Here is a 27,081-nt window from a genome sequence, read left to right on the forward strand (position 1 = left end):
AATTGAGGGATGGTGGTCAGCGTTACTGCCATCCTATTGGGCTAGGACAGTCAGGGTGCATGAGTCATACACCTGGTCCTGAGGATGGAGTTGTACAAAATGACTTCTCCAGTTCTCATATTTTTTTGTGCTAGTCACTAAAGCTTGGCTGAAGAGTATCTGACTTTTTTTGTTTGTTTTTTGGTTTTTCGAGACAGGGTTTCTCTGTGTAGCCCTGGCTGTCCTGGATCTCACTCTGTAGACCAGGCTGGCCTCGAACTCAGAAATCCACCTGCCTCTGCCTCCCAAGTGCTGGGATTAAAGGCGTGCGCCACCACCGCCCGGCTGAGTATCTGACTTCTTAATAACTACTGTTATACTCAATTCCTAACATGTTTTTCCTCATTTTTCCAGTGAGAACATTCTTTATATGCAGTGCAGGATCCTTGCTGGTTGGATCTGTGGTTAGGTCCAGTACATGATGCTCTACATGGCTGGAAAATAACTGGGCTGAGGTCTGCCCTTGGATCTAATCCTGGAGTTTCCTTTATATTGAAAGCTTGATCCTGGATAGATTTCTATCTACAAGTCCTGAGAAAGCAGAGTTGAATGAAATTTGACAACACTGGCTTTGTTAAATCTTAGCCATTTTCAGAGTTGAATATTTAAATTGCCTAGCATTAAATTATTTAAATATTTACCCCTGGATCTGCTTTATAAAATGAAAATAAATGCAGAAGAAAAATCTAGTTAGGGGGTTTAGGTTAAGTGTTCTTTGTTGTCACACAGTATTTAAGGATCAAATTGCCACTGCTACAAGACCCCATTTAAAAAACTGCAGGTCTAGAAATTGGTCAAAACTGGTGAGGACTCGTGCTTATTTTTATCCTTGACACTGACAAAAACCTCTTCTGTGGGAGGTCGGGGGTCAACAAAGCCAGAACTGTGGGTGAAGAAACTCGATTCCAGGGAAGATGAACTGGACACCTGTAGAACATGAAAGGTGTTTTGTTTAAAGCAAAACTAGAGAAATGACAAATGTTGGAGTTTCATGGGTAAGAGTAAGATCAAAAGGAGGTATTGGTACATACTAATAGAAGCTGCTTGGCCACCAGGCTGACCAGTTAGACTCAGAAGTGGTCTTACCATTGGTGGGTACTGGTATTCATGGACACTTGCTGGATTGATCTCTGCCAATGTCTGGGCATCTGCATCTCTTGCATTTACCAGCCTCAGAAAGAGCTCAGCCTGGCCTGCCTAACAAAGGAAGTGGTACTCCATTGGAATCTTGGGGTGCACCCAGTCTCTACCCTCTACACTTACCTGGGGAATCTCATTCATCTGGGCAAGGCTGAGGCTGGTGTTAAGAGGGGGGACCCGAAGTGGGAGGCGCCAACGGCCACTAAGCACCCTTAGATCTTGGTCAAATAGCAATAGTGACGTCCAAGCCTTTGGTTGTGGTGCCCATGTAACTCCCTGCCAGGCCTGTAGTTCACAGATCAAAGATACCAGTGGTGATGGAGGCAGCCTGTGAAACAACCAAAACCATGTTGGAAGACAGCTGAAGTCCCTTCCTAGGGTACTGTAGGACTGTTAATGGGCCCAGTATACAGATTAAACATAATGTGCAGCCTTTATGACCTATACCTACTAACCTGGGCACAGGCTGCCTGCTTGCAAGGATAGCATAGTTGCCCATAGATCCAGGAGCTGAAGGTGGTGGCAAGCAAAGGGCTGGAGGTAATGCTGTGGTCCCTCCAGTATCCTGTCCATCCCGAGCCAAGCTTGTCGTTAGCTGCACCCAAATCCAAGAAGCCTCAAGGCCCCTCAGGAAGTCATAGAAAATGACAAGGCCAGCCCTGAAAACAAACAGAGCCCCTACTGCCTCCACCCAGCCAGTACCCTGGATGGCTGTTTAGGGTGGGTCTCCATAAATGTCAGTAGTGGTTAAGTAAAAAATGCTGTGGAGGGAGCAGGCCTCACCCAGGATCATAGGGTGCAGAACCTACGATATCCGATGCTGGTAGGAGGAAGTGGAGATCCTGACCCAAGTTTCTTGTCATGGTTCCATTAAGTATCTATTGTGGACAAAAGAGTTCAGCCGTACAGATTTGCAATCTGCCCATGCTCCACAAACTCATGTCAAGGGTTGCCAGCCATCAACCCCGACTCCGCTGACTTTCTCACAGCCTTTGAAGTGTCATCGAAGTTCTGGACTTTTGAGGAACTTGTAAGCTGTGGCATTGTGGGTGCAACTGGTGGAGGGAGGAGGGAGTTATTGCACCTTCTACTCAGGTGTCGCAAGAGATCTCTGGGTTCTAGAAACAGAAAATAAAGCTGGCTTGAGCTTGAGGAAACAGGAAACTTTCTAAGTCAGGGGGAGTACAGGGTCATAAACCAAAGACACAAGTATAGATGTATAGACAGAAACTGACGTTACAGATATGGACATCATTTTCCTGACATGGTCCCTTCACCCCTTCAGAGTTGGGTTCCCAGGGATGGTCTAGGGAGAGGCTGCATTTTTCACTGACCCCAGGGCGACAAACTCGGGATTTTCTGCCTTTGCAAGGCCAGGATTTCTGCCTCCAGGAACCTGTTTTCGGCTTCCACCATTAGAACTTCCTCAGAGGCGGCACTTGCTTTTTCTAAGATGAATTAAAGTAACCCGTCATCCGTTATGTAGTTCTCCAACGTTAAGGGTTTCTGCACAACCCTGGCTTTGTCAGCTGGCAATGGGTTTTCCTTCCTTGAGTGTAAGTGCCTCCCATTCTGGTGCTCTCCCTCACACCCTTTTCTCCTCCCAAGTCTAGGACTATCAGTGTAGAGGCCCTCTAGGCTGGACCCTCTTGTTCACCCTTGCAGTTTTGCGACCGCAGCAATTCCAGGGCTGACGCCTCCACTTGCAGCTGCAATATTTTGTCCAGAATTTCTGGGTCCCGGCCTCCACCGCGCACGTATGCCTCACGCAGGACCCTAGCAAGTAGGAAGCAGAAAGCGATCTCCGAGACTGAACAAACATGCGCCTCTGCCCACCCGGCGCCGGGGTCCTCACCGGATCTCTGAAGCCAGCATTTCCGGGTTGGACCGTAGCGGCAGGCAATAGAAATCCACTACCCTACGGAGGTCCTGCGGGCGGCTGGAGCAGGGAGATGATGTCACTGACCTGCGCCCAAGGCCCCGCCTCACACGCCCTTCTACCAAAGCTGGGGCTCACGTAGGCTGAGGCTGTAATGCCTGGACACGGGCTCCCAGCGTTTGCAGCGCTCCTCGCGTCCGGCTGGCCTCTTCCCTAAATTCTCTGAGCTCTCGCTCCAAGACGAACGGGCGGGGTAATCCCTTGGGTCCCGCTACGCTGCGGAGGCGCCGTTTTAGTTCTGAGGGAGAAAGGGGCGGAGTCAGGGTGAATCCTAACACAGCGCCAAGGCCCAGAGTCTATGCCTCCCAACCTCTCACCTTCACCGCGAAGCTCCAGGGCCCGCCTTTGCGCTTCCGTCTCCTCCAGGCGTCTGAGGCGGGTTCCCTGCAAGGTTCGCAACCTCTCCCCAGGGCTCCCTGCAGTCTGGGAAGTGAGACTCTCAGTCGCCCAGGGACTTATTTTCTATAGGGACAGTCTCAGCAACTGCACCTGCAAGTAACCCGGACCCGCTATCTCTGTTCTGGGTGATCTCCCGCAGAGATCATATCACACATGTGAAGTTTGTAACCATGTTGGGTGGGTACCTCCTCTGAAAGCCTCTTTGGAGCAGACGTGCTGGACTCCTGATCTGATCGGCTCTGTTCTTGGGCCATAATCTGGGGGCAAGAAGATGAAAACCTAAGAATACTGCTTGCTGGAAAACCTATCCGTGGCCACTGGCGGCCCTTACCTTGGTGCCCCGTCGTTCAATGGCTACTGAAGGCTGTGTTTTAAGTGTTACCTCCGGAGTCAGCCGGCCAATGCAGAATCGTTTGGTGTGTGTGGACAACAAAGCCCAGGAGCGGAAAACCATATCACAGGATTCACAGGGCAAAAGTCCTGACTCCCCAGAGTAATCGGCCATGGGATGGAATCTGTTATAGACACTAGCGTCCTACAGAGGATGTGGTAAAAGAGAAAAGGCAGACTGGAAAGAAGAGAGAAAAGGGACAAAGAATAGACCAACTCTGTTAAATCTCCAAGTTCTTCGAATTTGTTTATGTTTGGGGAGGTGCCCTAGTTCCCTGGGCAGCGAGTACAGGCTTAGGCAGGCCTGGACAATGTGCCTTGCCTCCTTTGGGTGGAGCCTGGGTGAGACAGTGTCACAGTTTGTTCCTCCAATTGCAGTGAGTTTGGCCAAGTATGTAAAAGCAGCTTTGATTTGCCTATAGAAATGGCAGCCTCCTTAACTAGCCTCTGATAGGCAAGTGTCATCTGTACCACTGCTGTCCTCTGAAATGGACAAAATTCAAGCTAGTGCTGTTCTCCACTGTAGGGAACATTCCCACAGGTGAATCTCATATTAGCAGTATGCCTTTGCATAAACTCATCTTTTACAGAATTAACCCATCACACACACAATGGAGTAGTCTTTCTAACTCCCATTCTGGGACAGGGATGATCTGAACTGCCCCAGTAATGAAAACTGGGAGATGGGTTGGGGAGAATACTACCTGTCAGATGAAGGGAAAGGATACTACTTGGGAGTTAAGCATGCTCTTTCTGCTGGTCAAGTTCTCTTCACCTTTACACATACTTGTAAAAGAAACTTATTCACCTGATGGAATTGTCATCTCCTAGGCTTACTGGCTGTCTGCGAATCTAGGCCTCGAATGTTTTCAGCCTCTGAGACTTACTGCTGAATAAACTCACTCTAGGTCTTCCTCAAAGCTGCCTGGCTGACTCAACTAAATTGTTCTGTCTCAAATTGATTCAAACAGGCTTCTCTCAGCTTCTCATTGAAATGTTCTACTTAGTAAAACTGCTTCTGAACTCCACTCAACATAACTCCAAGATGTACTCTCTCCCTACACTGCTCTTAAGTAGCATTTTTTTCCCGGTCTGTGTGAGTTGGGCTTAGCCCATCTCTGACTCATTTGGTTAGATATTCCTCTGATTTATCACTTTGTCCAATTCTCAATTAGACATCACTTTCAAACATGGTGCTTCTTTCTACAAACTAACCTTACATATATTGCTTGGGATTAAAGATGAGGACTAAGGGGTATGGTTGTATTCCAGCCAGATCATATAGACACAAGTCTTTTGGATGTGAACCCTTACAAGAGCAGACATGTTTCTGGATTGAAAATCCTCTCTACAGATCCATGCATCTAATGAAGCAACCTTCTTTCCTCAGTAAGACAGTCCTTGGGGTATTCCCCCCCCCAAAACATCCAAAGTATGAGGTGCAAGTTACAAAATGTTTCAGAGTATCTGCTCTGAAACATTTTATAAAAGCTGATCATTCTCTCCAGTGTCCCAACAAAATATTGCTACTTCATAGGATTAAAGTTTTTCTTTTTTGGTGTATGGGTATTTTGCCTGCATGTATGCCTGTACACCAATGCATTCAGTCCCTATTGTGGCTAGAAGAGGAATCCCCTGGAGCTGGCATTAGGTTATGATTGCTAATTGCATTTGAACTATGGACCATTTAAAGAGCAGCTAGTGAGTATTCCATGGGGCCATCCCTCCAATTCCAGCACATACATACATACATACATACATATATATTTTAAATGGGTTACATGAGCATTATACTGAAAGTAGAAAGTTTTGTTTTGTTTTTAAATTTTTAGTGGTTTCAGGTAGTAGATCCAGGTCCTTGGGCATGGAATGCATGTAAGTGTTCTGCCAATGAGCTAGAATCTCCAGCTGTGAATTTCCTTAACACATCTTAACATTTAGTTTGGGCATGTATGTGTTAGCACAGGCAGGCCAAGGTAAGGTATCATGCCAAGGGAGACATTTATCTGCTTTCATCATGTGTATCCCATGAATCAAACCAAAATCCTCAAACTTGGTGACATAACTTACTCATTGAACCATCTTGGTGGCCCTAAAATAGACACAGGTGTGGAACCACAACCATGAAAACTGCAAAAGCAGCAGGCGCTGCTGACCAGCCATCTCTTCAGCCTTGTTATCTATTCTGTATGTACGTGTGCATGTCATTCAGGTTCACATATACAACTCAGAGAACAAACTGGAGAAACCATTTCTCCTTCCACCACGTGAAAGTTTCCAAGGATGGAAAGGTGTAAGACTTAGTGGGCAAATGCTAACTCCATAATGAGTCATTCTCATTACTCCATCTCCACTGCCATCTTACTTTATTCAGTCACTCCCATGCACCCATTTTATTAAGTAGGAAACGTGAGTCAGGCCTTCTTTGAAAGGTTCATATTGGTGGCTGGACACTTGGCTCAACAGCAGTTCAGAGCTGCTCTTCCAGAGGACCAGCCCTCCTCTGGGAATCAGTATTGCATGGTGTTCACAGACATACACATAGGCAAAAACACATACGCATAAAACAAAACCAAGACGGGGTAAAAAGGTCTCCAAACCCAGGTATATTGATAAATCCTGGGCGCTAAAAAATTCTTTCGGGAAAGAAAATGTAGTTTATTATGAATAATTTATTGCACAGGTTTTTCCACATCAAGATTTTTTTGCTGAAAAGAGAAAAAGGTGGGGCTGAATTCAGTTTTCCCCCAGATTTCTAAAAATATTTCCCCTAAAAAAAGAATCCACTCTCTAATTTTAAAGAAAATATATTTCTTACACAAGACAATCCAAACTGATGCAAAATATTTATTCCACGTTAGTTATTTTATGCAGTAGTTTTTCCCCTCAACAGACTTGTGGTAACCACATCTTTTAAATCTGTAAATAATGTTATCAAAATAATCTTAATCTTTGAAATCTCACAAAAATTCATATTTTACAATCCACCCTGAATATCAAGGCTGCAAGAATAACATTTCCTATATCCAAATATTTTACAGCTGTACCAAAAAAAAAAAAAAAAAAAAAAAAAAAAAAAAAAAAAAAAAAAAGAAAAGAAAAGAAAAGAAAAAAAAACCCCAAAAAACCAAAAACAACCACATATGCTTGGTTAAGGGCTAAGTTACCCCAGCAGCCAAAAATAAAATAAAATAAAATATCCAGATTATTAGCATTAATTTAATACAATTATAACTTCAATAGTCACTTTGTCATTGACAATGATTGCTTGAGCACAGGGTGAGTGCCCAAGGGCTGGTAGTAGAAGCTGCTGAGCAGAGCAGCATCTCCTCCCTGCGTCTTTGCCCCGACAGCTCCCACTTGTGCACAGCCCCACAGGTACTGTGTGTGCTTAAAAATTCCCACCACACAAATGCCTATTAAGCAGATAACAGGGAAGAACAAAAGCTAAGCAAGACAACTGCTCTCTCTTGGGGATGTGATTATTTCCCTTGTGCATGAAGTATTCAACAACGTAAGAAAAGGAAAAGAACACTTTATATTCTCTAAACACAAGGCTGAGCTCAGCGGGGCAGGTCAACTGTGAGCATTTATAGTTCTACTTCCAGGCGTCGTCGTCGGACGTCTCACTACTGCTTGTTTCCGTGTCCGAGTCCTCACACTCTGCAATGCAAGTGCTTCTCCATGGGGAGAGCAGGCTGGAACTACGGCTTTGTAAGAAGCCATTCTTTCCAAACCCATTTCTTCGTAGCTACAGAGTATAGGAGAAAGAAAATAAAAATCCTTCAATGACTACACAGGTCTAGAGAAGTATCTAGAGGGGAATCCCAAGAGATCTAACATCTCTTAAAGCAGTACTTTTCAAACTTCAATGTGGAGATGAGTCTTACAAGGATTTCATTTCTTTTGTTTTGAGACAGTGTCTTACTATATAGTCCTGGAACACTATGTAGACCATGCTGGCCTCAAATTCAGAAATCTGTTTATGCCTCAGGTTCTAGGCATAAAGATGTATGCAACCAAAGCTGGGTCATCCAAACAGTTTCTTCCCTTTCCAATACGGCCCTATTGTGAGACTTAGCAGGTATCATTTATGCTTTAAAGATATTTATTTTTAATTATGTGTGTGATGCCTATGAAAGCTGGAGCTCTCAAATCCTTTAAAGCTGGAATTACATGTGGTTCTAAGCCAACATGGGTGCCAAGAATCAAAACCAGCTCCTATGCAAGCACTCCATGCCACCCTCACCTCTGACCCGTCTCTCTCCAGCCCACGGTTTATGCTGCAGAGGGTAAGTGAGGTTCTCAAGACTACACAGGAGCTCCGACCTTCCTGAACTTTCGAGATAAAGGGTTAGAGCTCTGAGCATGGCACCTGCGCCCTTCAGGTCTGCTAGTCACTGGCCTGGGCTCTATATTTTTTTATTCCTACTGTGGAAATGAACTGACAGACACTGTGCTATACTACTGTGGTAGTTTAAGTCTCTCAATTTTATTGCTTCCTTGCTAGCCAACACATGGCTGTCATCTCAGTAACTATGAGGCAGAGGCAGGAGGATTGCTGTAGGTTCAAGGTAGCCTATTCTACATAGTGTGTTCCAAACTACTCAGGACTGTAAAGTGAGGTCTGCGGGTTCTTTTTTTGTTTTTTTTTTTTGTTTTTTTTTTTTTTTTTTTGGTCTATTTTGCTTTGAGATACGGTTTCTCTGTGTAGCCCTGGCTGTCATAAAACTCTAAACCTAGGCTGGGATTAAAGGCATGTACTACCATACCTGGTGAGATCCTGTCAGCAAAAATTGGCCCTCAAACTGCAAATAAACACTAGAATTTTCTAAGGGCAAAGAAGTTGAAACATTTAACTTGGTGTCAGTGAAGGCTGAGCTCAGTACAAACCTGCTCTGTTCGCATGTGGAACTCCTTGAGTTCATCCTCCGTGAGTGGAAGGCAACTCTCATCATTTTCAGGATATTCCTGCCATCCCATTGCTTTTAATAACCTGGAGTAGGCAAAAGGACAGACAAGCAAAGACAACATGCTAGTAATCCTGACTGTGGAGCCCAGTAGCACCCACAGGAAAAGTTTGTCCAGGGCCAATGAACACTAGCAAAGGAATTTTGTATTCTCTCTGGTAGGACAAGTTACTCAGGTGCTCCTAAGTAAATAAAGGCTCTTAATGGTTTAAGGGAAAATGAAATACTGGAAAAGATAATAGAAATAACAAAATAAAATCTCAAAATCCCCACTGTAAGGAATCTTTGCATAGACCCAGAAAAGGAAGAAGAAATTACGCTTTGTTCCTTATGAACAAATGAGCACAACAAATGAGTCCATAGCTTGTTCAATTTCACAGCATCGTGGAATTCTTTTATAATTGTACTATCCTCTGAGGTTCCTCTAGATAAGTAGTTCTCAACCTGTGGGTTCCTACCCCACTGGGAGTCCAATGGCCCTTTCACAGGGATTGTGTATCAGATATCCTACATGTCAGATACTTACAACTCGTAACAGTAGCAACATAACATTTATGAAGTAGCAAAGAAAATAATGTTATGATTGGGGAGGGGTCACTGCAACATGAGGAACTGTATTAAAGGGTCTCAAAAAAGTACTGTCATACTTGGTAGGTTGTATATAGCAGATTACTCTTATGTTTGCAAGGCTTTCGGTTAGCCAGTTGGTTCCATATATAGGATTCCCAGGCATCAAAGCCCCTTTAAAGATACTTTACAGTAATTGCTCAGATGGGGACAGCAACACATTTGTGGAAAATCCTTGTGCACCTGACTACGGCCCCTAAATAGTCTAACACGGGGGGGAATACAGTGTGAGTAATTAGGATTTCATGACCACACCCCTTACGTTTTAAGTACTTTTAAGGGTCTCACATGCCATACATCTTATCCTCACCTGTGCTCTGCTTCTAGAGAGTGTGACAAGACCTCCCCTTCCTCTACCATGGGTAGAGAAAGACCATTCTGAAGACAACCTTGTTCTCCATTTTCCTTTGGTTCAGGTGTGTGGCTGACCTCCAACTGTAATGAGGAAAGGGATGAATGCAACCAACAATCCTGAGGTGTGAGAACATGTTTTCCAGACCACGCCCCACCCTCCATCTACACAGGTTTTTCTCATTTCAAAACCGAGACCAGCTGTGCCAATAAACTAACTGGGAAAGTTGGGAGATACAGAACATCTAACACCAAGAGGGGGTGGGGTGCACTGATCCAAATCAGAAGTGCAAAGGACACCTGATATAAACAGGAACCAGCACACATCTTGAACACTATATGACTATTAGGTAAAGGAACATATGAACAATCCACAAAACCTTAATTGGGCTTCGTTAAAAGCAAGCTTTTGCTCTGTGGAAGACATTCTTTAGAGAAGGGAACAGCAGGGCAGCACATCCTAGTACTGGAGGTGGCAGAAACACCAACATCAAGAATTCAATGCAGCAAGACCCAACAAAGACAGGAAGAGATAGGGAGGAAATATATAAAACTCATTTGATGAGGGATTATTCCTACAAAAAACACATAAATTTAACAGTAAGAGAATTAATTTAATTAAGAAAAGGGGCTGGCAATGGTATCCAAGCTTAAGCCTGGCAACTGGGGCGTAGAGTCAGGGGAAGCGGCCTCACCCTTTGAGCCATCTCACCAGCACTCATGACTACATTTTGAGGATAACCTCAAGAGACAGCAATTATACACACCACAAAATATAAAATCCACACATGGCAATCCCTGCTTTAATTCTTAGCGTAGTGCAATCATTCTTATCAAATCCTATGAATTAAATGTAAAATGTGTCACATTCAAATGTTCCTTCCACACATTAAAGTATCAAGGCTGGGCTGGATTTGGTGTTCCACATACCTTTAATCCAGCTCTGAGGAGACAGAGGCAGATGGATCTCAATGAATTTGAGGACAGCCTGGTCTAACAGTGAGTTCCAGGAGAGCCAGAGATACATAGTGAGATCCTGTCTAAAAAAACAAAAACCAAACCAAACCAACAAACAAAACCCAAACCAAACCAAAAACAAGAGGGCTGGTGAGATGGTTCAGTGGGTAAAAGAAATTGCAACCAAACTTGGTGGTTTGACTTTGATGCCTCCAAGTTTCTGACCTCCACTAATGGGACTGTGAAACATGGACAAACTCACACACAATTTAAAAAAGTTAAAGAAAGAAAAATACATATAACAAAAGAAAATACATAGTACACCAGAAAAATTCCATACTCTCAGCCCCTCCAGCTTGTCACAGTCTCTACTTTCTGAGCAGTCTCCATTTCGTTCATCCTTCAGAGTCTTCAGAAACTCACTCTTCCTGTCCGTGGTTCGTCGGGTCAATTTGGTCAGGCGAGAGGAGCCGATCTCAATCGGAGGGGTAGTACTGGAGGGACTCTGTGCAGACAGCACAAACAGATTGCTCCTACCAGCAAATCACAAGAACTAGAAACAGCATTGGCTATTCTCTGAAGGAACCCAGATTTAATTCTCAGAACCTACTGGGCAGCTCACAATGTTCTTTAACTTAAGGGTTCTGAGACATATACATGCAGACAAAACACCCATATATATAAAGCAACAACAAAAACCACCCACAAACCAGTTTATTTAAAAAACATTGGTTTTGTAGAATTTCTAGAATACAGAGTCCTGGTTTATATGACACACCTATTTTCATCCCTCTGCAGAAACCAGGGGAACATCAACCATAGTTTACTGCAAAGCACTTAGACTACCAAGTGACTTCCTATCTGATGCCTATGAAAGACATCAATAAAGAAGGTAATCATGTAAGTATAGTCACAATAGAAATGGTGTTTGTTGTACTTATACTTTACACTGCAAACCTTAATGCAAATAAATAGAGAAGTCTAAGATTGTGTGTGTGAGTATGAGTGTGTGTAAAGACCTGCTGCCCAGCCCAGCTAGGAATTTATAATAAATTTGCCTCAGGCTGTACTGTCATTTAGGCATGCACAACCACACACTGTTGAAGGTGACAACTTAAATAAAATTATTCTTTTATAATTTTGTAAGAAATAATTGGGATGAAAAGATGGCTCATCAGTTCAGAGTACTGGCTGCTCTTCCACAGGATCTGGGTTCAGTTCCAGGCAATCACACAAAACCTGTAACTTCCTGAAACTCCAGATGCAGGCAATTGGACACCCTCTTCTTACCTCCACAGTAACCAGAAAATCATGGGGTACATATATACATCCAGGTAAAAACACATACACACACACACACAATCTTTTAAAGGGGGGGATGCCAACTTATTGAGGGCACATGTGACTCAGTGGACAAAGTGCTCACCTACCATATAAGTAGAGTCTTGGGTTTGATCCCCAGAACTGTATAAAATAGGGCGTAAGATAGGTGTATGTGCTTGTGAGCTGGGGACACAGGCAGGAGGATTAGACATTAAAGGTCATCCTCATGGGCTACATAAAGGCAGTATTTAAAAAGGCTGCCCTACAGTTATTCTCACTTACCTCTTTGGGAGAGCTGAGAACTGCACCAGCAGCTAGTACCACTGGTTTAGTAACAGAAATTGGATTGGTAAAAGCAGACTCCCGGCTAGAGGAAAGGGATCCAGATTTGTGTTCCATTCTGTTAGCTTTCCATGCGTTGGGCTGTATAGGAATAAAGAATACATCAGTTAAAAGCAACATGTGCACAGAAGCTTAGCTTGCAAAATCACAGGAACGTGTGAGATGTTATGTGGGAATGAAGTTCCCAGAATTTACTTGTTAACATGTATGTAACCTTTCTGAGTTTAGACAGATGGCGAATAGAAAGGTCATGAGCTGTGCTGAGCAGGTTCAATAGCTTTCTTTACCATGATAGTTCTCAAAGCATTTGATTGCACTAGAAGCAAAATTTCCACTCATTTAGAACCCCTGACCTCTATAATTCTTGTGTGTATGTATACGTGTGTGATAATTAATTTCCACAAAACATATCAGAAAAAAAAATGCAGTTTTCTAGAGATTTTAATAGTGCTAGGCTACTTCCATGCTAGGATGCATACTGTAAATGGCACACAGTTCTTGTTTAAATCCAAAGCCCTTCTTTGGCTCAGTTTTGTGGGACCTGGCCATGGCTATAACAGCTATAGTACAGGTGGAATGAATACTCCATTATTTTAGTCAATCACACTGTCTTAAAGAGATGAAAGAGGGATGATTGTAGTGGTCATATCTTTAATCCCAACACTTGAGCAAATCTCTGAGTTCAAGGCCAAAGGCCAGCATGATCCACAGAGAAAGTTCCAGGGCTGTTACATGAGGAACCCTGTATTGAAAAACAAAGAGACCAAAGAAGATGACAGAGGTCAACAGAGTGGAACATAAGTAAATGCAAAACTACTTATTTCCCAAAACACACGGAAGACTTACAAGAAAGAGTTTCTATGAGAAGAACTCCTTTCCACGACACAGTACAAGCTCTTACCCACCTTCCTAATGTTTAATTCTTAAGACAATGATGTGCGATTATTATGTCTATTTTTAGCAAATAATGCTGAGTAAAATACAGCTATGTAATTTGTTCACTATTACTCAGCTAATGAGCATAACTTCTTTTTTTGAAAACAAAAAAACAAAACAAAAAAAACTTTCCTAAGTCTCAAAAAAGATGTATAAGAAGCTAGAGACATTTACCCAATCAGAATGAAGAACTTTCTATTTTGTTTGTTATATATACATGTGCAGCAAGTGTGTGCCTGGTGTCCAAAGAAGTCAGAAAGATTTGAACACCCTGAGATTGGAATTGTGGATGACTGTGAGCACCATGTAGAACTTGGGTTTGAGCCTAGGTCCTCTGTAAGGACAATGACTACTCTTAACTACTGGACCATGTCTTCAGGCCCAAATATTTTTTCTTACACTTATGGAAAAGAAGATGTTTGTGTTCAGTCACTCATCAAAGCTAATTTGTGATTGTGTCTCAGAATTATAGCATGCCATCAGAAAACCTGCCTTTACACTGTTGCCTCTGGGCAAAGCAACACTGTTACAGTGCTAAAGAAGTTTTATTGACAGGCCTGCATGTCATGCATAAAACACGAATGGGAGGGCAGAGATGTCTCAGTGCTCATGGTGGGTTGGATAGGTATGGTCCCATAGACGATGTGTTTAAATTCTTGTCTCATAAGGTATTAGGTGGTGAAGCCTTGCTCCTGAGGTCTCCTATGCTCAAGCAATGGCCAGTGTGGCACACAGTTTCCTTCTGCTGCCTGTGGAAAAAGATGTAGAACTCCCAGCTCCTTCTCCAGAACCATGTCTGCCTAAATGTTGCCATTGTTCCCACCATGATAACAGACTAAATCTCTGAACTGTAAGCCATTAAATGTTTTCCTTTATAAGAGCTGCCTTGATCATGTTGTCTCTTACAGCAATAAAACCCTAGCTAAGATAGTGATTAATACTACTGGCTGGTCATCCACAGGACCCAGGGTTCCACCCTCAGCACCATACAGAGGCTTACAATTATCTATTAATTCCAGTTCCTGGTGATCTGGCCCCTATACAACCAGGCATGCAGTTGATGCTCAGAAATACTTACAGGCAAAATACTCTTTTATATACAAAGCAGAAACATTTCTACTTCATCTAGTGTTCAGTGACTATGAACACAATAGGATAGATAACTGCCCCATGCCTGGTCCTACCATGCCTCCAGATGGGAGCTATGCAGCTCATTTTGGCTTGGAATTTGCTATCTTCCGTCTTAGCTACTCTAAATACTATAAGTAGTTCATGGTATTATAATTTTTATTATTTGATTACTAAGTAAAAACTCCCTAAAGTGAGCTTAATTTTATTATCAAACATGGTTTTCAAATTTGTGCATGAAAAGGGCTCTACTAGTAAGCTTTATCCTGAGAAATTTTATTTTTTCTCTTAAAGTATTCTTTTGTACCATTCAACTTCTGTTTATTATCTTTCATTTGTGAGCTCAATACTTAAGCCAGAGGCAAGAAGTCAAGCAGAAGTGTTTTCTCTCAGTCTTTGACTACCATCATTTTTCTGCCAAATAGAATTCTCAGTTATTGATCAGGTATCATGGGCTCATAGGCGCTAACACCTACTTTCTGATATTTTCATTTAATTTAGTCTATAAAACATCTGTTTCGCACACAAAAAAACCCAAAACTTTTGCTCTTATATTAAAAGGTCAACTTTCAAAACACATTATGAGAATGACATAATGCTTATTACTAAGAATAGTAATAAGGCTCAATATTATTTTGTCTTTTAAAAAGTATTTTCACGTGCACGTGTGTGTGTGCGTACAATGCAGATGGAATTTAGTACTCAAAACTCAATATTCTCTTACCTTTAAGAATATTACTATTTCCACTGTGTTCATGTGGGTGCAGAAATGCACATAGAATTCAGTACAACTTGTGGCAGTCAATTATCTTCTTGGAACATATGGGTTCCCGGGATTAAACTCAGTTTCTTAGTCATGATGACAAGTGCCTTTACCTACTCATCCAAACCATTCTGTTATCTTTTCCTTGTTAACTTCATTAGAAAAACTAGTTATGTGTAACTAGTCAGTTTCAGTTGCTAAAATTATGTAAACATGTAAAACTATGCCTCTATTCAACCATTTTTCACTACTTCCCACATGGAAGCCAGATTTAATCACATTTATTTTAAATATGAAATATTCTGCCTTCATTTTTGGGTAATGACTAATAAACTCATTTTATATTTTTTTCATAAGTCTCTGTGTGTAGTGTACATGTACATATCCATGTTTGCACGCAGGCAAGTGAGTATGTAAGTGGAAGCTCACAACCAACATTGGGACCTACTCTGCATTACTCCTCACCTTAACTCAATGAGGGGCAGGTTCTGTCAATTTCACTCAAAGCTTGCTGGCTAGCTGCTGAGAAGATTCCAGGTCTTCACTTTGTAAGAAGTATAATTATAGGCAGGCTGCTAAGCCTACCTTGATTTACTTCAGTTCTACAGATCTGAACTCCAGCCACTTTATAAACACGTCATCTTCAAGGTACTCATAGTTAACTCAGTTTCCCAAGGGAGAATGCTATAGTCATTGTACCCATCTATCTACCTATCATCCATCCATCCAAGACAAAGTCTCACTATGTAGTTAGGCTGGCCTAGAACTTACAGACCACTATTCCCCCCTCCCCTCTATTTTTCTTTAATTTACTTCCCCATTTACTACTATGACACCCTGCATTGCCCAACTCAGCTTCCTGATTAAGGTATCATTACCTCTGGGTGCCTGTGTGTGTGTGTGTGTGTGTGTGTGTGTGTGTGTGTGTGTGTGTGTGTGTGTGTGTGTGTGCGTGCGCGCGCGTGCCATCTCAGCTAGACTGTGGAACTGGCCTAACTTCATCATACCATCAGCTCTGGGCTTACAGATAGATGTACACCTAGTTTTTTGTTTTATTTTAAAATATAGGTGCTAGGATTCACACTCCAACCCGCATGCAAGTACAGAAAACACTTTATCTGAGCACAAGTATCATCCGTTTTTAAAAGGACAAGAGTATATTAGCATTCTGTCTTCTGTCTTCATAACAAAAGGGCTAAACTGGAGTTAAGCTCTGTCATAATTTTATCCTTGTCACTTTTCACCCTTAAAACATTTGAAACCCTTGAAGACATTGTCATATATTTTTATACTGTTAAAAACTCTTTTCTTTAAATTTATTTTATGTGCACCAGTGTTTTGCCTTGTGTATGTGCATGAGAGTCACGGCTGATGACAGTGGAGGCAAGCAGAGAATCCCCTGGAACTGGAGGATCATGGCATTCTGCTTAATAATAAATTCTTAAGAATGGCTAAAACATTCATGTGCTTGCCATGTTGGTAATAAACACTAGTGACACTTACTTTATGCCAGTTAAATATTTCATAAAGTGTTGTTGCTTTTCACTAAAAAGTTAAAAAGTGAGGGTTACCACCTCCACAACACACACACACACACACACACACACACACACACACACACACACACACACACACACACACACCCCTACCTATGAAACCTCCCCACAGTCACTGTACAAAGAAAGACCAAAATGACAATTTGTCTACCTCAAAACTCTGGTGTTAAAGTTCCTTCTAGATTATTTTCTAAGATTTAAAAAAATTTTTATGTGTATGGGTATTTTGTCTGTATGTATGTCTCGGCACCATGGGCATGCCTAGTGCCTGCAGATGCCAGCTGGTGTTGAATTCCCTGGAACTGGAGTTACAAATGGTTGTGAAGCACCATGGAGTGCTGAGAATAGATCAAGGTTCACTGTACAACTCTCTCTGCAGTCCCGAAACTGTTACCTTACAGAGGTAACTGCTGGAGGGTGGATGAAGTGACTCAGAGGTGGAGGTACCTGCTGCTCAGCCTGCCAACCTGAATTCAATGTCTGAGACTGACAGGGTGGACTGAAGACTCCTGACAAGTTGTTATCAGATCTTTATGTGTGCCACAGAATCTAAGACAAAGACACTGACACACACTGCACACACTATATAAAAGCAGTACTAATAAAAGTCTCTATCATAGTTTAGATTTAAAATAACCCATAAACAGCTGGAGAGATGGCTCAGTGGTTAAGAGCACTGGTCCCAAGTTCAATTCCCAGCAACCACATGATAGCTCACAACCATCTGTAATGGGATCCAATGCCCTATTCTGTTGTGTCTGAAGACAGCTGCAGTGTATTCACATACATAAAATAAATGAATAAAATCTAAAAAAAAAAAAAAAAAAAACAAAACAAAAACAAAAAAAACCCAAACACCCCCCCACAAACAAAAACAAACCAAAACCAACCAAAAACCCAGAAGAAAACAAAACCCAGAAAAGGCCATATGTAGATGATCTGGTCCCAAATAAAAGGAAAGTGTTAAAAATTTTAGTAGGTTGGTGGCCCTAATGAAAGAAGTTAGTAATTAGTGGTATGGTCTTGCAGGGGTTATCAGTTTCCTGGCTGCTGCTTCTTGTGTTAGCTCTTTATGGCCACCATGAGGTAAACAGACTTTCTTTGCAACTTTGAAGAGCAGCGCTATGATGTACTCAGATAAACTAACTCTCTTCTTGGTGCTGGGGATTAAATCTAGGACCATGATTACACCAGGTTAGGACTTCCACCTTCACAGGCATTTAAAGTTGCCCCATGACAGCTGCCTAAAGATTTCTGTATCTCTACATTCTAGAGTCTTGTCAAGCAGCTTAGGCTGGTCCCAAATCCACAATCCACCTGACTCAGATCCAGGTGTGTGCAATTCTACCTGCTGCTTTATTCTCTTAAGTCCTCAACTCAAAAGTCACCACAAGTTTTCTAGTTGTAAATAAGAAAAACCTTTTTTGGAGATAAGGTCTCACCATGGACACCTCTCTGGCCTGGGAGCTCTGGCTTTGAACTCCAGTTATCTGCCTACCTATACTGCTAGGATGAAAAGTGTGTATCAGGACATTTTGCCTGATCCAAGTTATTTTCCTCAACTTGTTACCAGCAAGTGACAAGTATTAATAAGCATTACTGCTACTTTAAACTTAGCTCTTATAATCTGTGATAGAATATGATTTTTTATTCCTGAATTATAATTTATTGGTAATATTTTAACTGCTTCAACCAAAGTTCTTTCCCCATTCCTTCGTGTCTATTCTCTTGCCTAGATAATCTGATTTACTGTAAAACAAATAATAATCTTTTTACTGTAGTAACGACTCTGTTAGGAGCCTAGGCAGAGACTCAGTGGCTAAGCTGTTTGCTGCTCTAGTTGTGTCAACACTCTGAGTTTGAATCCCCAACACCCAAGAAAACATGTATGCAAATATAGCACAAATGTTGTTTCTGTCTCCCCCAAACCCCCAAGTAACTCAAGCACCCAGAAAGAAGACAAGGGATGAGTTGAGTCCCTGAAGCAAGTGAGTTAGCTAGACTAACTTAATCAGCAATCTCTAGGTTGAATTGCTTAATGTCAACCTCATACTTCCTGTATACACTCTAGCATACACATATGACATACACAAATATATATTTTAAGAAAAGACATTACAAGTCTTAGTATTACCTTACAATGCTACTGAGGATAATAAAATAGCCCAGTCACCACCCACATGTCTAATGTGTGCTGATCTTAGAACCTCTTTAATTGTCTCTTCTTTAATGTCAAACACTCTCCAAACTCTGGCTATCCACCATACTCCAAAGAGTCCCCCAAATCTTTCTTGGTAAAACATTGGTGGATGACCATTGTCTACACTGGTGTTGCTCTTAATGATTTGTATTCAGTAACTTAATTTAGTTGAAATGAACTTAGAATCTTTTAAAAAAAAGTCTGTGGTTCAATTTCAAGCCTGTACTGCTATATCCAGCTATTTAGCACAAAAATCATAACAGAATCTACTTTGTACTGCTCATAAGAACCAACCACATGGCCGGGCAGTGGTGGTGGCACACACCTTTAATCCCACCAGGCAGATTTCTGAGTTCAAGGCCATCCGGTCTACAGAGTGGGTTCCAGTACAGCCAGGGCTACACAGAGAAACCCTGTCTCAAAAAAACCAAAAAAAATAAATAAAATGAAATAAAACCAACCACACCATGAATGATGAACCAATGCTGCTCTCTACGGTCTGATCTTAGATAGCAATATGTTTCATGTGAATCTGTGCAGACTGAAACTTGTCCAAGCAATTTTGAGTGCCTTTTTTTAAAAAAAATAATTAAACGAATTGATTTTTTTTTTATTTATTTCTTTAATGTATATGAGCACCACCATTCCTGTCTTTAGATACACCAAAAGAGGGCATCAGATCCCATTACAGATGGTTGTGAGCCACCATGTGGTTGCTGGGAATTGAACTCAGGACCTCTAGAAGAGCAGTTGGTACTCTTAACCTCTGAGCCATCTCTCCAGCCCTGGATTGATTTTTTTTTTTAATTAATTTTTTTTTTTTTTTGGAGACAAGGTTTCTCTGTGTAGCTCTGGCTGTCCTGGAACTCACTCTGTAGACCAGGCTGGCCTTGAACTCAGAAAACCGTCTGCCTCTGCCTCTCAAGTGCTGGGATTAAAGACATGAACCACCATTGCCCGGCTTGAGTGCCTTTTAAATTGTGCTAGAAATGAATTATTTTCAGCCTTAAGGGTTACACGTAAAAGAGGGAAGTAAACTGAGTGGGAAGTGCTGAAACTAAAGAAAGACTGTGTCGTGCAATGATGGAGACGTAGGACTAATCTTTGTATGAATATAACCACAAAGAGGATGGCAGAAGCATCAAGAGGAATTTTTTCCTAGTTAAGAGAAAAATAGAAGCAATAAAATAGGGAATATACTTTTATGGCCCAAGCATGGTGGCATATACCTTTAATCCTAGCACTCAGGAGTTAGAGGTACGCAGATCTCTGAGTCTGAGGCCAGCCTGATCTACAGAGTGAGTTCCAAAACCAGGGCTACACAGAAACCTCATCTTGAAAAACCAATAGGGGGGGGAAAAATCCAGCAGCACAAGTGGCAGGGACCTGGAGATGGTGCAGTAGTTAGTAGGGCTAGGTGCCCTTCAAAAGGAGCTTGGTTCCCAGCACCTCTGGATGATAATTCCAGCTCCAGCAGATCTAGAGCCTCTAGGCTCCCAGGGTACCTGCACACACGTAAGACACAGACACACATACCTGTGCACAATTAAAAACAATAAAAATAGATGTTTACCATTGATTGCTGACAGGTATTATCTGTGGCCCAACTGGCAGGATTAAATGCATGCATATCACCACCCTGGGCTTGTTTCTATGGTTTTAAAGGGGTGTGAAAGTGAGCAGCCACAGTAGTAACAGACAACAAAGGTGAGAGCAGACTAGAGCACCTGTGTGGGGCTCTTCAGAGAAAAACACTTACCATTCTAATAAAGCTTGAAGCCACTGAACAGACATAGGAGTAGAATGATATACTATCCCCTCATCCCCGTTAGAGATGGAATCTCTTGATATGTTACCCAGACCAGAAGTCTTAGATTCAACTCATTTTCCTGCACCATCCTTCTGAGTAGCTGAGTATAGGTATGTGACAATGTGGCCAAGTGTATTCAACCATTTAAGGATGATCATTTTAGCAGAAGTATGAAGATGAAGAAATACAAGGGTGTGCAAAGTGACAAAGTCCTAAACAAGGACAAAGAAAAAGAATAACGGAGATAATTGTTTGGCTGAAGGGAGTAAGGGAAGAAGATAAAGAGGGGAAGCTGCAGCCAAGTATTCAGCTTGTCTGATCACATAGATGTTAACACTATTAAAGGAAATAACAAGGATCAAGACTACAAAAATGAAGCTAGTCAGCTGGCACTGCCAAAGTCTGGTGATGGAAGTCTAACTCTATAGGAAAAACAAATAATTTTCAAATATACAAATATATTAAAGATCTGACTTATTACTAATCTTGTGTCTCAACATTCCTGTAATGACTGCAACTCATACCTTAGAGGGAGGTGGTGCAGGCTTAGGAACCAAGTTCTTATAGACACTTGGGACCATAGTTGATACTTTGTTCCCATTTGCATGGTGGGATCCTGAGGAGGTGAATGCAGCAGAAAAGGCAGCAGCAGGATCCTCTTTGGAAATTTTTTTGATGACTAGCATCTTTGAGGGTTGCTTGGCACTAGGTGGATTTTCTGTGAAATATGAGTGGAGACACAAAGGAAGGTCACACCTTTGACAAGCAAAACCAAACAGTTTAAACAATAGCCTCACCTCAACATAGGAGATGAAGCTGAGGCCAGGGGACAAACATTACTTTGTGTTCACTTAACAAATTCTTGAAAATAAGATACTATGGGTGGGTATACCATGCCAGCACAAGTATGAGCTCAGGAACCCATGTTTTAAAAAACCAGGTACAAATGCTTGTGATCTTAGCAATGAAAAGAAAGACAGTTGAGTCCCTAAGATTTACCAGCCAGCCAGTTTAGCATACATGGTGAATATTAGATAAATGAGACAGTGTTGAAAAATGAGGGTGATGGCTCCTGAAGAAAACCAGCCAGGGTTGATCTTTTCCCACTGTATGTTAATGCATGTGCTCATTTCCCCAAACACTCTACTAAAACAATACAAAAGACACCACTGGGAAAAAAAAAATCGCAAAAGTTTTCAAATTTTTAAAATTTACTTATTCAATGTGCATGAGTGTTTTGTCTGCATACCACATGCATGCCTAGTACTTAAGGAGGCCAGAGGAGGGTGCTGAATATATCCTGAAGTTACAAATATTATAAGTTGCCATGTGGATGCTGGGAATCAAACCCTGGTCCTCTAGAAGAGAAGTCAGTACTCTTAACCACTGAGCCACCTCTCCAATCCCTTAAATTAATTAATTAATTAATTTATTTATTTTCGAGACCCGGTTTCTCTGGGTAGCCTGGAAGCCTGTATAGGGACTAGGCTGTCCTTGAACTCAGAGACATTCAACTATATCTACTTTCCAAGTGTTAGAATTAAAGGCCCAGCCATTCCTTTTTTTTGTTTAAAAAAAAAAAAAAAGGTACATTTAGTAACTTTATGAAACAAACAAACACCCCAGCATACGAATCACCAAGTTTATAAGACAGTCTTGCAACACAAGATTAGCAGTCCTTAGAGAGTGTTTAGCTTGTAAGATGGACGGTGATCATCAGGCACAACCAAGTAAGACGGTGAGGTAGGTGGATCTCTGTGGTGGAGCAAACCTATAAAGTCAGTGATGAGGCAGAGAGAGATAGATCTCTGAGATCCTGTCTCAAAAAACCACCACTACCAATCAGCAGATCTGGTGAGACTGCTCAGTTTATACTGCTCTAGCAGACCTCAGCTCAGGTCCCAGGACCCATGTCACCTGTAACTCTAGCTCCAGAGAGTCTAACATCCTATTCTGGACATCAAGGCCATCTGAACTCACAGGTACATATGCACACATGCTGCACATCTCTCTCCTAAGTATCAACAAATCGTTAACAATATACTCTCAAGTAGACAGTTCAAGCTAAAACTACTCAAACTGTCAGAAAATCCACCAAACAGCAAAAACCCATTTCCCAAATAGGGTCCTCTAAGCTTATTATGCTTGGATGGTTTTATGGGTATAGAATATTTTCCTATCTTGTAGATGAAGAGCTAACTTAATGAAGAAGCTATCTGGTGTTGGCTACTTCAGGCAAAGGGCTGAAGATACAAAAATTGAGAACAAAATAATAAAAAAAAAGGAGTAAGGAGTTTTATTTCTCTCACCTGTCATAAAGAATTTCAAGCTGTGCTTTTAATACAGTCAAATCTACCTACCCCACACTCCAGAAGGGGTCCCAATAGGTCTGCATGGCTGATTCTGTTTGCCAGCTTCTGGATTCAAAGAAGGCTAGAAAAAAGGGATATAAATAGTTGATACAAAATGCTCATTACTGAAAAATTTTCAAAGTAGTAATCACCACCAAAGCAACTAAATAATTATTAATATTAGATCCAACTAATTTAATAATATATCAAAAATGTAACAAGTAATATGCTGAAGTAACAGGCATTATTTGTATCTTGAATTTTATTTCCTTTGTTATAGGAGTTCTTATACATATAGATATACATAACATATAAACATGCAGTTTTCCATCTTTCCATAGGGTGAGTATGAAAAAGGAGGCATAGAAAGTCACAGAACGCTGGGTGGTGGTGGCGCACGCCTTTAATCCCAGCACTTGGGAGGCAGAGGCAGGTGGATTTCTGAGTTCGAGGCCAGCCTGGTCTACTGAGTGAGTTCCAGGACAGCCAGGACTACACAGAGAAACCAAGGGAAAAAAAAAAAAAAAAAAAAAAAAAAAATTCACAGAACAAGAATTTGGGTTGTTTTCCTCAGAATCAAGGAGAGTAATGAAGCCAGTGAAATGCATAGTATTCACTGAAGTTCTAAGACTGCATTAGAGTAGAAGAAAGCCATACTTCAGAACTGTATGAGGAATACAAAGCCAATTTAAAAAGCTCTTGTCCTCACAGGACTATTGAAAAGATAAAACTAGTAGCCAAGAAAATATCATAAAAGGTTCTGCTCTGATAAAAACTCATAGAGGGGAATGAATAATTCCTGGCAGTGAAATGAGAAGTTACATTACAAGTGATATCTGAGACTTACCCTCAAAGACTAATTCCAAAGTTGGACATGTATGATTCTAAGAACTGAAAGCTCAATAATTTCAAACCAAGTTTAGCTTAGACTTAACTAAGTGTATAGAGGACAGAAGGGATGTCCAGAGTAGAAACTGTTTTAACAGACTGAAAAAAAAAAGGCTATCTCCTTTCCCTCAGGAGACTGACCCCGAGGCCTTAGACATGCCAGACAAACACTTATCACTGAAGTACATACTCAGCACTTGTAATAATTTTTTTAAAAAAAGATTTAGTACAGGATATGGTGGCCACACCTTTAATTTCAGCATGGGGGAGCCATAGGCAGGTTATCTCTGTGAATTCCAGGAGAACCAGAGCCACCCAGTCAAACTCTATCTCAAACAATCAGATTTTAAAGTTATTGTTATTTGTGTGGATCTAAGTATGCTTAACTACAGAGTCACCTCTGGTCTTGGGGCATTTGTGCTAGAACAGACTTCCTATTTATGCAGCATCCCCATTCTCATCACACTGACTATTAAAAACTATTTCTTCTTTTTAATTAATTTGTTTTATGTTTATGAGTACACTGAGTTTCTTCAGACACACCAGAAGAAGGTACCAGATCCCATGACAAATGGTTGTGAGCCATCATGTGGTTGGTTGCTGGGGCTTGAACTCAGGACCTCTGGCAGAGCAGTCAGTGCTCTTAACCGCTGACTATGCATCTCTCCAGCCCCAACTGTTATAATTTCTAAATGATGTGTTTATGTGTATTTGCACCCGAGTGCAAGCAACTGAAGAGGTCAGAATAAATTAGGGTTGTGAACCACTCCATGTGCTGCTGCCAACCAAATGTAAGCCCACTGCAAGAGCACTAAGCACCTCTGATCCATCTATCTAGCTCCTTGAGTTTTTAAAAATGTTATTTTCAAAATGCTATAGACAACTGGGCTGGAAAAATGGATCAGTAGTAAAAAGGCTGCTATGTAAGCATGCGTGATGAGCCAAGTAAAATCCCAATATCCCAAGGTAGTAAGAAAGAACTAAAAGTTGTCTTCTGATCTCTAAATGTTGGCTAAGCCACACACATGGATACACACACACCACTCAAACCCACAAAAACAAATAAGCAGATAATTAATTAACAGGCAAAGTTCTTTTAACTATCACTCATTAACACAAGTACATAACTGATTAAACTGGGTACACTTTGTAAACTATTATAGTTATCTTTAAATGATTTTAGATAACCTCTTTGATATTTTTGTTATGTTTGTTTTTCCGAGACAGGGTTTCCTCTTATAGCCCTGGCTGTCTTGGAACTTACAACATATAGCAAGCTGACCTCAAATTCAAGAGATCCACTTGTCTCTGCCTCCCAAGTGCTAAGATCAAAAGTGTACACCACCATGCCTAATTTTGATCTTTACTTAATTTTTTAAAGAGTTATTTTTATTGTATGTATGCTCACCTGTAGAGGTTAGATGGCTTAGATCCTCCTGGTGCTGGACTTTCAGGAGGTTGTTAACCACATGATGTGGATGCTAGAAACTCAACTAAAGTCTTCTGCAAGAGCAGTATCTACTCTTGACTGCTCAGCCATCTTTCTCCATCCCCCTTTCACATTCTTATTTTGTATGCCAGTGCCTATGTCTGTGTGTAGGAACATGTGTGACTCAGTGAATGTACAGGTCAGGAGACAACTTGCTAGGGTTAAGTCTGTCCTTTGACATGGATCTAAGGAATTGAATTCAGGTAATCTAGTTTGGTGGCAGGCAACCTAATTCATGGAGTCAGCTCATTGGCTCATGAATCTTTTTGATAGAGCCCTAGTAGTCTTTAAATATTTCCTATGTAGAATGAAAGAAAACATCAACAAAAACTAACAAATTTCATTTTATAAACATCTTGTCAAGAAATGTATTTTAATACTATGCTCTAGGTACTAGGTTGTTCACTAATTCATGGACTGACTTCTATTTTTAGTTTTTTATAGCACTATCCCAATTTAAAGACAAATACCTAATCACTTATTGAAATATTCAATCCAGTCAAATTTGGTTTCAAGTTTAGGTTTTTGTACTTTTATTAATGGGTGTTTTGCCTGCATATATGTCTATGTACAATGTGTATGCCTAGTGTATATGTGTAGGCCAGAAAAGGGTGTTGAATTTCCTGGAACTAGAGTCACAAGTGATTGTCAGCTAGGAACTGAATTGTATCCTCTGCAACAACTACCAGTGTTCTTAATCATGGAGGCTTCTCTCCTGCCCAAACTTGAAGGCCAGCAGACTTACATCCTTCGGGAGGAGTATTCTCTCTACCTACTTTAATTCTATGTATGATACACCTAAGAGTCTGCAAATAGCAATGCCAGTGTTTCAAAAGCTAAAACATGAATACTTTGAGATGTGTTTTTCTTATTTTCTCACAGAAGTAGTTATATAATACCTCCAATGTGCTGTATTGTCTTTGTTAGTTCATACATAGACATAAATACATTTATCAAGAACTTGACCTTTAATCTAAGCACTCCTGGCTCCTGATTCCATTGAATAATCTGCTGAAACCAGGAGATTATTGATCTATCTATATATATCATATGCATATGATATATACACATACATATATATATATATATATATATATATATATATATATATATATATACTCTATCACTGAGTTGTAATCATAGATACTTGTTGGGATACACAGTGTGAAGTTGTCTCTGTATATTCAATTGTTAATTCTGTACTGTCAGAGAGCTAATGGCCCAGTGTTGTCTCATATTTTGTAAATATTCACTCTTCCTCACTTAGCTAAGGCAATCTAGAATTGCATCTGATTGATTTTAATAAAGAGCTGATAGCCAACAGCTGTGCAGGTACTGGAAGGCAGAACTTACCAGCAGAGGTATGGACTCTAGAAGAATTGAGAGGCGGGAGATTTAGACAGTGGATACAGAGGTGGATGGATGAAACAGAGCAAAACAGAGAAATAAGCCTGGCCATGTGGACATAGGCTAGAATTAGTCG

The 27,081-nt window shown here is 41.1% G+C and overlaps 2 protein-coding genes across 5 annotated transcripts in view; both read right to left on the reverse strand.

Moving 5' to 3' along the window:
* Window positions 1–724: 724 nt before the first annotated feature.
* On the reverse strand, window positions 725–4,195 carry Ccdc17 (coiled-coil domain containing 17). Of its 2 annotated transcripts, none has more exons than XM_076934395.1 (13): window positions 3,900–4,195; window positions 3,703–3,774; window positions 3,436–3,541; window positions 3,197–3,356; window positions 3,035–3,118; window positions 2,837–2,955; window positions 2,514–2,627; window positions 2,167–2,297; window positions 1,963–2,057; window positions 1,635–1,838; window positions 1,303–1,507; window positions 1,126–1,236; window positions 725–966 (listed from the first exon to the last, which is right to left on the reverse strand). In XM_076934395.1, the coding sequence occupies exons 1-13, from the start codon at window positions 4,020–4,022 to the stop codon at window positions 823–825; spliced, it is 1,668 nt and encodes a 555-aa protein (XP_076790510.1). In that variant the 5' UTR covers window positions 4,023–4,195; the 3' UTR covers window positions 725–822. The 2 variants fall into 2 exon arrangements, with proteins under 2 accessions (XP_076790510.1, XP_034358010.1); XM_034502119.2 differs by having other exon boundaries at window positions 3,849–4,195.
* A 2,364-nt stretch (window positions 4,196–6,559) lies between these two features.
* Gpbp1l1 (GC-rich promoter binding protein 1 like 1) overlaps window positions 6,560–27,081 on the reverse strand; it is a 37,963-nt gene continuing 17,441 nt past the window's right edge. For all 3 annotated transcript variants that reach the window (XM_034503745.2, XM_076934396.1, XM_034503746.2), the window contains 7 exons: window positions 23,231–23,303; window positions 21,395–21,588; window positions 12,418–12,558; window positions 11,153–11,317; window positions 9,815–9,939; window positions 8,801–8,903; window positions 6,560–7,658 (listed from right to left, as the gene is read on the reverse strand). In XM_034503745.2, coding sequence (XP_034359636.1) covers window positions 7,506–7,658; window positions 8,801–8,903; window positions 9,815–9,939; window positions 11,153–11,317; window positions 12,418–12,558; window positions 21,395–21,588; window positions 23,231–23,303 — 954 coding nt within the window. In that variant the 3' untranslated portion in view covers window positions 6,560–7,505. The remainder of the gene's footprint in view (window positions 7,659–8,800; window positions 8,904–9,814; window positions 9,940–11,152; window positions 11,318–12,417; window positions 12,559–21,394; window positions 21,589–23,230; window positions 23,304–27,081) is intronic.

Source organism: Arvicanthis niloticus, chromosome 5 (genome assembly GCF_011762505.2).
Source record: "Arvicanthis niloticus isolate mArvNil1 chromosome 5, mArvNil1.pat.X, whole genome shotgun sequence".
In the NCBI taxonomy this organism is placed as follows: Eukaryota; Metazoa; Chordata; class Mammalia; order Rodentia; family Muridae; genus Arvicanthis; species Arvicanthis niloticus.

Excerpts from the sequence above, each read along its gene's own strand:
- Ccdc17 (XM_034502119.2), bottom strand. The coding sequence starts at position 4,022 with ATGGCCGATTACTCTGGGGAGTCAGGACTTTTGCCCTGTGAATCCTGT. Across the intron at positions 2,298-2,513 it reads CCCGAGTTTGTCGCCCTGGG|AACCCAGAGATCTCTTGCGA; the intron begins GTCAGTGAAAAA and ends TTCTGTTTCTAG. Across the intron at positions 1,237-1,302 it reads AGATGAATGAGATTCCCCAG|GCAGGCCAGGCTGAGCTCTT; the intron begins GTAAGTGTAGAG and ends TTCCTTTGTTAG.